Source organism: Terrapene carolina, unplaced genomic scaffold (genome assembly GCF_002925995.2).
Source record: "Terrapene carolina triunguis isolate 2854851 unplaced genomic scaffold, T_m_triunguis-2.0 Scaffold33926, whole genome shotgun sequence".
In the NCBI taxonomy this organism is placed as follows: domain Eukaryota; kingdom Metazoa; phylum Chordata; order Testudines; family Emydidae; genus Terrapene; species Terrapene triunguis.
In genome coordinates this window covers 224,769-237,076 of record NW_020698277.1, presented here as the reverse complement: position 1 = coordinate 237,076, position 12,308 = coordinate 224,769, and the positions used below count along the sequence as shown (strand labels likewise).

The 12,308-nt window shown below is 49.3% G+C and overlaps 1 protein-coding gene across 1 annotated transcript in view; it reads left to right on the top strand.

Annotated features, from left to right (window-relative positions):
• The first annotated feature begins 9,073 nt into the window (after positions 1 to 9,073).
• Positions 9,074 to 12,308, top strand: part of LOC113409671 (C-C motif chemokine 4-like) — an 8,033-nt gene continuing 4,798 nt past the window's right edge. Inside the window, exon 1 of the mRNA XM_026663825.1 lies at positions 9,074 to 9,146. Coding sequence (XP_026519610.1) covers positions 9,074 to 9,146 — 73 coding nt within the window. The remainder of the gene's footprint in view (positions 9,147 to 12,308) is intronic.

Genomic DNA, 12,308 nt, shown 5'->3' with positions numbered 1-12,308 from the left:
ACATCGGTGGCACTGAGAGCAGAATTTGGCCCCTTATCCCCACACCAGGCAGAGACCCTCCATGATGCAGCCCAGTGTCACTTGGAAGCATGGCCTGGGAGCTGTGCGCTAGGCTGGGTGTTTGGCCGTAGCTCTGGGCAGAGCAGAGACACACTGCCCTGGGGAGCAATGGCAGAGGTCTGAATGCCTCCCCAGTTACATGTCGCCGCCCCCCCAATATGGGCCAGTCTTCCAAGGGCTGCAGAATGACCCACCTGCTTCTCCTACTCCCCTCCGCTCTCTGCCCCTTTCAACAAGCCACTCGTGGGGGTCGAAGTGATCTCAGAGGAAGGAGCAACCTCGTAAACCCCTCCCCTGAGTGCCACTTGTTCAACGTAGCCTGCCTTCGGCCTTGCTCTTTGCTAATGAAGCACTCCGGCCGGACACTGCGGGCCCAATCCTGCAGGGCGGCCCTGATGCCACTGGGCCCGATCCTGCATGCCACACCATTTTTGCACCCCGGCAGTCCCGCGCCCTGGGCAACTGCCTGGTTGGCCCCACCTTAATGACAGGTACAGAGATCCTCTGGGTTCACCAAAAGAATGTCATGTAGGATCCCTATTATGGAAGTCTGTGTCACCACAATCATTGTGAGATGTAGGTACAGAACATGCGTGAGGAGTCATGTAGATATGCTGAAAATTATGTTCTCTAGGCCTTGTAGTTCAAGGCAGGTCAGTCAAAGGTAGTGTGCCTTGAGACAAACTTCTCCAGACAGGAGGGAAGAGATGGCTATCGCCCTGCTGGACCATTGCATATTAAGACATAAGACCGCTAACATAGTGAGTGAAATGCTACTGAAGGGTGTAGTAGGCAGACGGCCTGAAAAATAAGCCCATGTATCAGAGGCCTGAGGCCTGGCCTAAAGTAGGCAAAACTTTGCTGCTATAAGCAAAGTTAAGTTGTGAGCAAGAGGCAGGCCCTGCTCACAGAATCGGGCAAGAACAGGGCTGATATTGCAGAAACACATTCCTAAGTGGTGCTAGGCATAAGAATATATACGCAAACACATTCCAGAAAGGTGGTACCAGAACACCTCGATAAAGATGACAGGAACACGCTGACCCATCTTAAGGATAAGGTCAGGATGGCAGCATGACGGAGAGAGAGGTTTTGATCAAAGCAACACGTACAAGGTAATGGGTGGCACCCTGATATGTCAGGGGCAATCCATAATTTGTTGGCCTGGTGTATAAAGATGTATTTCAGAGGGAGTGTCTTTGGCCAGCTGAGGGAGCAGTGGAAAGTCCCACCACTGACTGAGCTGCGTCCATTGTCACGAGCATACAGGTTTTAGTATCCTCGTAGAGTCTGCCAGGTGCTATCACCGGGCTTCGCCGACAATAACCTTAGCCGGGCGCCTTCGCTACTAAACCAAGTCTTGTGGTCTTATTGGGCAGTTTGATCGGAGCCTGCCGTACGGGCTGTCTGGCCAGAGCCAGTGCAGCAGGCAGCGAGAACACACGCACGCAGCCGAACATCGGACAACATCGGTGACCCCGACCGCTGATCTGGTAAATAAGCGAGCTGTCCTCTGGAGGAATCGCGATCTAACATGACAGAAGACCACGAGCTAGGAAACTCCCTTAACCCCTCCCTGCAAATCCCCACAGAGTTGAATAAGGTATGGACATGCCAGGTTGCTAGTAAAACAGGCCCATATGAATTTAAAAAAAATATAGTGGGGAAGAAACTGACTAGACTCTGTAAGGCGAGGGCAGAGATTGTAGCCTTAAAATGGAGAATATTGCAAACTATAATCATGGCTGTTAAATGGTTAAGACAACATGCCACAAATTAGCGGGGCAAGTACCAGAAACAAAGAAAGAGTTAAAAGGAGCAGTGCCCTGGAATGCTCCCACTCCCCTCGCGGGGTGGCAAGCAGTCCAGAGACAGCAAGCAGAGGAACAAAATAAAACATGGGAAACTGCTGTAAGAAACTGACAAAAAAAAGAGATGTGCCGTCCCCTGTTATAAATATTGGTGATCAGGCTTTAGGTAGTTCCCCTGTGCCTGAAGAATGGGGCCAGAAATGGAAAAAGGGGGCCCTAGCCAAATAAAAAATGAAACGGGGGCCACTGCATGGTAACCCCCACCTTACAAGAAAAGCCAGGTTCTGGTTAAACGGAAACGGAGACTGGTGCCTGTCAGATCAGGAAAAGTAAGTGCCCAGGGAGGAGACATAGAACACAATATTTTCACTGCATTGGTAAATGAAATGAAAGAAAAAAAATGGAACAGTTCACAGAGCACATTAGGAGACAGGAGCTGCAACTCGGTCGCCGGGAAGTGAATAAAAAACAATTTCAAAGTGAAAAACCAAAATTGAGCAGATTGACACCTAGAATTAATGCATTAACACATTGAGTTGCCAAAAAACAGTTAACTGCAGCGAAAAAAGGGCACTCCCGCAGTCCATTTGGCATGCACACAAAAAGCAACAGACACTGGGGGAATAAATTCAGGTTTTACAAGAGCAGGTAACGACCCCCACTCTCCTCTCAGAGCCAGGATAAAAACCAGGAGTGCTGGTTCCCAACTGCTTCGACCCACAGAACCACACTTTGCGCTCATAGCTAAAAATAGAACCTTCTTTCTCAAATATTTTTACATATCGGTTACGTTTTCCTTTATATTCTTTCTCAGTTTGCTTAACTCGCTGCTGCTGCCTGTACTTTAAGATACCTTGATACAGTTAATCTCTCTTGGCTCAGGTCTCCCTACCTTCCTAGGTTGCTTTTCATCCCTCTTCTCTCCCCCCCCCGTCCCCTGCCCGCAACAAACAAACTAAGGTTTTTACCTTGGTTTCTCTTGCTTTAAATAAATCCAGTAAATTAATTATTTTAACTCTTCAGGAATGCAACAGCTGGAACTACTCCTAACTTTCTTGAAGATCTGGTTGCCAAGCAAGAGAAATGCAGACTCTGCTTCTAATCCTAACCACTAACTAATATTTGAAACATAGATTTCATAGAATCTCAGGGTTGGAAGGGACCTCAGGAGATCATCTAGTCCAACCCCCTGCTCAAAGCAGGACCAATCCCCAATTAAATCATCATGGGCTTTCCTGATTACTGTATAGCAGAGTTTTAAAATAAAGTTTAATGTAAAGTAATGGAAAATGCCTTAATTTACTAAATTAATACAACAAATTTGGCAAATAATATATTTATCAATTTTTATTAAAAAAAGTTTTAAATAAGGTAATAACTTGCTTAAATGTTTAACCCTTTTGTTTATCTGTCTTTTTTTTTAATGCACTGTTTTAATAACTAAGTTCTTAAGGCCTTATTTTGTATAGTTATAAACAAAACTCGCACCGCTTGTTTTTAATTGTAAGTTAGTCCTGTATGTTGTCTGTTGTGTGTCACGTGACTACTTTTAAAATTATTTTTATTTTGTTGCAACAAAATTAAATTTTATACCCTTTTTTAAAAAAATGTAAGTGGTACCACACTATTTTAAAATAATGGTTGGGTTATAACCATCATAATAGTATTACCATTTTTTTCAAAATTCAAAAAGGTCTCAGTTATAAATGTATGTACATATATTTCTGCCTCAACAAATAATGCAATTTCAAACAAAAATAATTCTCTTTTAGTAATCACAGGTTTTTTTTAATCTTTATTTTGTTGTTGTTGTTGAATTTTTTTTTATTATTATTCAAAAAAAGGAAGGGAAACCTCAACATTAAGGTAAAAATAATATTAACAAAATGTCACTTTCTTCTTGGGTTTTTAAAGACTTGTTTGCACTTTTAACTATAGTTATAAGAATATTATAGCAAAAATGTTTAAAAACAGCAATCGATGCATAAAGCTAACCAAACAATTTCAACAGGTTTCTACCTTTTCAACAGGTTTCCACCTTTGTCAGCCAAGTGTCATGAAAATTTAATGCCCTCAATGTGTTTGAATAGACTTGCATTTAAGATTTAGTTTTATACACTCTTCTTTTAAGTTATGGTGAAGGGAAGCAGTGGTTGTTAACTGTTTAGAAGCACAAATGTTAACTAAAATGGAATTGGCATCACAAGCAAATTAACTCTAAAAAGCTTGGTTAAAATTATGCTACTAACTCTTTTGCTAAAAGCGAGTGCTCAGCGGGGAAAGCAATACACCTTTTCTTAGAAGATGGTGAGCATCTATTCTAGCAGTTCAGCATTACGTTTAGTATGAAATATTAGTAATGCACCTCAAGTAAAAATGAATGTCTAGACAACAATTGCAAAAGTAGAACTTGTGTTATAAAAGACTTGGCCTCCCATTACATTGTAAACAAACTACGTGAATCAGTGTATTCAATTTGGATTACTGAAAACAAGAAGGAATGTAAAACAAACTGTAGCGATGTGGAATTCACCCCTGCGGCACCTCCTGCTGGTGGTCTCTGGGACTTAGCTCATCTAGCCTCCGGAGCGCCCTCTGCAGGCCGGTGTCCCGCTTGCCACGGGCCCCTGTGTCCCTTCCAGACCCGGTGCCCCATTATCTTTGGGGTGCTGCCCCCTAGCAATGCCCCCACAGTCTCAGGGTCTCCCCTCCCCAGGGAACCCCCAACCTTCTATCCCCACCTTGCCTCAGTCATAGGCTACTGCCAGTCACCAACTAGCCCCCGCGCCCTGGGATGGGCTGCAGTGTCAGCCACTCATCACAGGCAAGGTCAGGTCTGGACCTGCTGCCTCTCTCACTGCCACCCAGTGCCTCTATGGGGCCTTGGACAAGGCCCTACAGCCTAGGGAGTTGCCAGCCTGGAGCTCCCCAGCCCCTCTGGCCTTTCCCCAGCTCTGCCTCACTCTAGGTACCCTGAGCTTCCCAGCAACCAGGCCCTGCTCTCTCCCAGCCTGGAGAGAGACTCCTCTTGGGCCTCTGGCTCACAGCCTTCTTATAAGGGCCAGCTGGGCTGCCCCTCATTAAGCCAGCCACAGCACAGCCCTCTGCCACGGCTGTTTTAAGCCCTTCTGGGCAAGAGCGGGGGGGGGGAGGGGTAACCACCCCGCTACACAAACAAACAACTTTATGATGTTAACTAACTAGCTGTTTAAGGTTGAATCCCACAGACCAAAGAAAACAGAAGATATCACACCCCGAAGACACCAGGAGACATCAACACACAGTTAAGAAACCCCCAAGCATCAATTAAAACAATTAAGTGCTTTATAAATAAAAGACTGATCAAATACACCTCAATCTACCATATATGGACAATTAAATTGGCAATCAGCTAAAAACCACTGTCAGTTAAGTTAAACTTGGCTACTATGTAAAAGCAACTGTATTACTGCTGTATTGTTGTACTCGTGCTGCACATTATTTACAATGTGCGTAACACTGCTAAACTGTTTAACCAACACACAGGTAAAAATCAACAAACGACTGGCAGCAAACAACCTGAAGGCAAGGAGAAACAAATTGGTGAAGAAATTAAGTTACACAGTAACTACAAATTGGGTAAACAAATTCCCTGGTAGTACCAGTCACAACTGGGGGTCAGTGACGCTGCATCCTAACTGAGGCACGTTTTATTCAAAATAATCTTGTTCAGTGTCTGGAGACCAACACCAAATCCTGACACAACGATATTTGATCAATTGGTTACTGTCCAGTCAGTAGGTTATCTGGGAGACAGCGTCCATAAAAAACAACTGGATCTATATCCCCTACTGGTGTATCACAGAGCAGTGCAACCAATGGAACAAAGAAGCTAACCGGTCTTGCTTCTTGCCCAGTGAAGCTTACCAGAGGGTGACAACCAGCAGTAAGAGTAACCTATAACATGGGTGGACAGTACTGGGTAGTAACTAATTAAGACATTTACATATAATGTCACTACTCCAAATATATATATATATATATATCAGGGGTAGGCAACCTATGGCATGCGTGCCAAAGGCGGCACGCGAGCTGATTTTCAGTGGCACTCACACTGCCCGGGTCCTGGCCAGCGGTCCGGGGGGTTCTGCATTTTAATTTAATTTTAAATGAAGCTTCTTAAACATTTTAAAAACCTTATTTACTTTACATACAACAATAGTTTAGTGATATATTATAGACTTATAGAAAGAGACCTTCTAAAAACGTTAAAATGTATGACTGGCACGCGAAACCTTAAATCAGAGTGAATAAATGAAGACTCGGCACACTGCTTCTGAAAGGTTGCTGACCCCTGATATATATACACACATATACACTACAAATATATGCACCATATTCATATTACTCATATATATTAATTATTTGAGAGTGCCTCTAAAGCTCAATCATAAAACTACATTCCTCAGTCATGTTCCCAGGCCCAATGTCCCAGGCCCAGCATAAGGGACTACACATGACTGGAAAATAAAATCCGTCCATCAGTTGTACGAGGCAATGTGAAAACTAAGGGACAGATGGGGCATGAATGTGTGGATGATAAAGTAAGGTAACCACATAACAATGTTTAGCCCACTGGGTCATCTTCAGTCCATTCATTATGCTTTTCTGGGATGATGGGTAAACATCCTCCCCATAAAAAGACAAAAAGTGGGGGAATGTAGTAGGCAGAGGGCCTGAAACATAAGCCCATGTATCAGAGGCCTGGTATGAAGCCTGAGGCCTGGGCTAAAGTAGGCAAAACTTTGCTGCTATAAGCAAAGTTAAGTTGTGAGCAAGAGGCAGGCCCTGCTCACAGAATCGGGCAAGAACAGGGCTGATATTGCAGAAACACATTCCTAAGTGGTGCTAGGCATAAGACTGTATATGCAAACACATTCCTGAAAGGTGGTACCAGAACACCTCGATAAAGATGACAGGAACACGCTGACCCATCTTAAGGATAAGGTCAGGATGACAGCATGACGGCTAGAGAGGTTTTGATCAAAGCAACATGTACAAGGTCAGAGGGTGGCACCCTGATATGTCAGAGGCAATCCATAATTTGTTGGCCTGGTGTATAAAGATGTATTTCAGAGGGAGTGTCTTTGGCCAGCCTAGGGAGCAGTGGAAAGTCCCACCACTGACTGAGCTGCGTCCATTGTCACGAGCATACAGGTCTTAGTATCCTCGTAGAGTCTGCCAGGTGCTATCACCGGGCTTCGCCGACAATAACCTTGGCCGGGCGCCTTTGCTACTAAGCCAAGTCTTGTGGTCTTATTGGGCAGTTTGATCGGAGCCTGCCGTACGGGCTGTCTGGCCAGAGCCAGTGCAGCAGGCAGCGAGAACACACGCACGCAGCCGAACATCGGACAACAAAGGGCTTGCGGAGACTTCTGAAGGAAATTAACAGGAAGAGCTAAACAATGGGAGGCGGGAACCCTATTTCCAGGTGAACATCAAAGGCCTCTTCTGATCTATGTGGGGGTGCAGAGAAACATCCTGGCATCCTTCACCGAGGAAGTAAGTTGACAGGGGGGTTGCTTCATAAGTACATAAGAACGGTCATACTGGGTAAGACCAATGGAAGGAAGGAATTCCCACTTCCCGGGCTCCCCGGTGGCCGAACACCGCCCACTTGCCCAGGTGCAGTATGGGCGAGGTGGGGCTGCTTTTGTCTAAAACCTCAGGCATTGGCCACTGTTGGAGAAAGGAGACCTGAGCCAATGGAGCCGTGGCCAGATCATTATTATGTAACACCAAGAGGACCCACGAACTACAGGGCCCCCAGGCGTTGGGTGCTGCACAGACACAGCGTAACCAACAACCCGCCCTTAGGAGATCACAGTCTAAGTGTGATTATTGGGGTTATTCAGTATCTCAAGCCCCTAGGGCGCCTGTAACGTGCCCGGTGTGCCGTGTCTCAGAGGCAAGCACTATCACTGCTTCAGCAGCTGGGCCTTGTAGGCATTAGCCCTGGTGGGTCCCGGTAACCACGCAAACCCCTGGCTCTGGGGAAGGTACATCTCTACCCCGATATAACGCTGTCCTTGGGAGCCAAAAAATCTTACTGCGTTATAGGTGAAACCGTGTTCTATCGAACTTGCTTTGATCCGCCGGAGCGCGCAGCCCCGCCCCCCCGGAGCGCTGCTTTACCGCGTTATATCCGAATTCGCGTTATATCGGGGTAGAGGTGTAGTTACTAGACTGGTAGAAAAGGGAAGGGTGTGCAGAGGCACAGAGACTTAAACATTCACAGTTCAGCGTGAGCAACAGCGGTTCCTGTTTGGGCCCCTGGCGTGTGCAGACTAGAGCCAGAGCTCTGCGGGCCTCGTTCTCAGCGTGCCCGCTCCAGCCCAGCCTGCGGCATTCCAAGCCAGGCTCAGCTAGTGTCTCTCATGGGGGCCCCTCTGCCCTGGCTCCCCGCCCAGCCACCGCTGCTCCCGTCCACACCTCACACAGCCCTGCCCCCAGCTGTATCACCTGGCACTCCCAGCCTGTCCCCATGCGGCTCTGCCCACAGTCCCTTCTTGGCTTCTCTGCACCCCCCCTCTCCCACCCTCCAGCTCAGGACTTTTCCCCCTGTCTGGGCTGGGGAAGGCCCCGTGCAGTGGGAAGGAGGCTGCAGCGAGCGGTAGGCCCCTGCTGGGCAGTTCCGTCACAGACAGAGAAGGGGCGGGAGAGGAAGCAGCTCGCCCACGGTGGCACAACAGGTTAGCAGCAGAGCCAGGAGCAGAACGCAGGGCGCTGGACTCCTCATCCTTGGCCATTGGAGCACACAGCTGCCAGGCAGGACTCACTCCCCTCCCACTCTGGACCCTGGGCGCTAGACATCTCTCTGTCACCTTCCCCCGGAGCTATATTGAGCTGTGGTGCACTGACTCCGGGGGTAGCACGCCCACCCGCTGCATGTCCTAGGTGACTGACGACAATTGCAGGTGTCAGGTAAATCCCCATCCCCTTTTGGCACAAGAACAATTCCTCCCGTGCCCGGCTCTCCGGGAGCTTGGCCAAACCGTGGAAATTTGCTGGGTTCCCCCCTCCCCTGCTTCCTGAAGCCAAGTGTCATCCTCAGGCAGACAGCCCGATAAAAGCAGCTCGGGGAGGCAGATCCAGCCAGAAGGCTCCTCTGCAGCCGACTCCTCCAGCTCACCGGCCCCAGCAGGACCCTCCTCCGTCTCACCATGGCACAGGCAGCCGGGCTCGTCTGCGCACTTCTCCTGCTGGCTTCGTTCTGCTGCCAGAGCCTGGCTCAGAGTGAGTACAGGTGCCCCCTGCCGCCGCCTCCATGGGGAGACGGGACCTGGGTCAGGGAGCACCACGGGATCTCAGTGCAGGGTCAGGTGCGGGGAGGTGCCAGGGCATGGCTGGGGTGCGGAGGGCAGACCTCACCGAGACACAACAGACATAGGGCCTGGGCCTGCTCTCACTTGGGTGTCTAGCTGGGGTGACTCCAATGGAGCTACCAGGGCGTGACGCAGGTGTAGTGAGCAGCCAATCAGACTCAAGCGGTGGTCCCTGTATCGCGGTGACATAATGAATATGGCGCCTGGCTTCCTGCTGATGGGCACCTTGGGTGGCATCCCATCTCTGCAACCAGGGCAAACAGTGACCATGTTATTCTGGTGGCATTCGACACCTGCGCTCTACCTGGGGGTCAGTTACAACAGGGGAGAATCAGGCCTGGTGGGTTTTAAATGCTCTTGAGGATCTACTGCTCGAAATATGGGACTATCCCCAGATGCTGTGGCGCTGTTTCATGCACCGCGTGCTGGGGAACAGCAGGAGAGAATTCCACGCTTGTAAAACTAAACTGGCTCTTTATTACGAGACCTATTTACGGACCTGCTGCAAGGGCAGCCGGCATTCCAGCCATAGGCACACAGACTGAGCTCCTGGTGTCTCCTCCAAACTCTTCCCTCCTGGGCCTGTGCTCCTCCCTCTGGGTTCCATGCAGGTTGCCATTGGCGCAGTGCTCTCTGAAGGGCACGTATGGCACAGCCTGACTGTGGGAATGATACTGTGGGCGAGATCCATAGGTGCTGTACTGCTCCTGGCATCACGGGGCAGCCATAATGCCCTCTGAGGAATAGGACCTGTGCAGAGGTGGATGGGGATACTTCAGGGCTGGGCCAGTGGGGGTGGAGGTGACCTGCCCTCTGTGGAGAAAGAAGTGGTTCGGGACTATTTAGAAAAGCTGGACAAGCACAAGTCCGTGGGGCTGGATGCGCTGCACCCGAGGGTGCTAAAGGAGTTGGCGGATGAGATTGCAGAGCCATTATCTTTGAAAACTCATTGCGATCGGAGGAGGTCCCGGATGACTGGAAAAAGGCGAATGTAGTGCCCATCTTTAAAAAAGGGAAGGAGGAGGATCCGGGGAACTACAGGCCAGTTAGCCTCACCTCAGTCCCTGGAAAAATCATGGAGCAGGTCCTCAAGGAATGAATTCTAAAGCACTTAGAGGAGAGGAAAGTGATCAGGAACAATCAGCATAGATTCACCAAGGGCAAGTCATGCCTGACTAACCTAATTTCCTTCTATGACGAGATAACTGGCTCTGTGGATGAGGGGAAAGCAGTGGATGTGTTATTCTTTGACTTTAGCAAAGCTTCTGATATGGTTTCCCACAGTATTCTTGCCAGCAAGTTAAAGAAGTATGGGCTGGATGAATGGACTATAACATGGATAGAAAGCTGGCTAGATCGTCGGGCTCAACGGGTAGTGATCAATGGCTCCATGTCTAGTTGGCAGTCGGTTTCAAGCGGAGTGCCCCTAGGGTTGGTCCCGGGGCAGGTTTTGTTCAATATCTTCATTAATGATCTGGAGGATGGTGTGGACTGCACCCTCAGCAAGTTTGGAGATGATACTAAACTGGGAGGAGTGGTAGGGTAGGGATAGGAGGGTAGGGATAGGATACAGAAGGACCTAGACAAATTAGAGGATTGGGCCAAAAGCAATCTGATGAGGTTCAACAAGGACAAGTGCAGAGTCCAGCACTTAGGACAGAAGAATCCTATTCACTGCTACAGACTATGGACCGAGTGGCTAGGCAGCAGTTCTGCAGAAAAGGACCTAGGGGTTACAGTGGATGAGAAGCTGGATATGAGTCAACAGTGTGCCCTTGTTGCAAAGAAAGCTAACGGCATTTTGGGCTGTATAATTGGGGGCATTGCCAGCAGATCGAGGGAGGTGATCATTCCCCTCTATTTGACATTGGTGAGGCCTCATCTGGAGTACTGTGTCCAGTTTTGGGCCCCAAACTACAAGAAGGATGTGGAAAAATTGGAAAGAGTCCAGCGGGGGGCAGCAGAAATGATTAGGGGGCTGGAGCACATGACTTATGAGGAGAGGCTGAGGGAACTGGGATTGTTTAGTCTCCAGAAGAGAAGAATGAGGGGGGATTTGATAGCTGCTTTCAACTACCTGAAAGGGGGTTCAAAAAGATGGATCTAGACTGTTCTCAGTGGTAGCAGATGACAGAACAAGGAGCAATGGTCTCAAGTTGCAGTGGGGAAGGTCTGGTTGATATTAGGAAAAACTGTTTCACTAGGAGGGTGGTGAAGCACTGGAACGGGTTCCCTAGGTAGGTGGTGGAATCTCCATCCTTAGAGGTTTTTCAGGCCCGGCTTGACAAAGCCCTGGCTGGGATGATTTAGTTGGGGATTGGTCCTGCGTTGAGCAGGGGGTTGGACGAGATGACCTCCTGAGGTCCCTTCCAACCCTGATATTCTATGAAGATAGAAGGAGAAGTCACTGGGTCAATTTCTTGCCACAAGCCCCTGGGGCCTATTTGCAGGCCATGCAAATTGGCTGCCCTAGTCTGCACCCGCCCTTCAGCCCTGGCATGAGGCAGACCCAAGCCAGCTCCACTCAGGCCCTGTGCCCCTAGCACTGGCAGAGGGAGGAGTTTGCCTGTGGGCCGGATCTCGCTCTCACGTACGCTGATGTCACTCCGGTGCGTCCGTGGGGGTCACTCCTGATTCCCCGCAGCAGTAGCAAGGGCAGCAGCAAACCCTGCAGCCTAACACCCAGACAGAGCCTCGCTACTGCCAGCTGGCATCGTACATCCAATGGCCTCACAAACCGTGGGCCAGATTGTGCCAGCACCACAGGCGGGCGCAGCCCATTTCATTAGGGTGTGCACCCAGGGATTTTTTTTTTTAAAAGGCGATCTTCATAAAGGTTGGGGTGTGGGAGGGAGTGCGGAGTGTGGGAGGGGGTGCGGTGTGCAGGAAGGGGCTCAGGGCAAGGGATTGGGGCAGAGGAGGGGTGCGGGACGTATGAGGGGGCTCAGGGAAGGGGGTTGGGATGCAGGAGGGGTGCGGAGTGCAGGAGGGGGCTCAGGACAGGGAGTTGGGGTGCAGGAGGAGTGCAGGGTGCAGGCAGGGGGCTCAGGGCAGGGGGTTGGGGGCAGGAGGG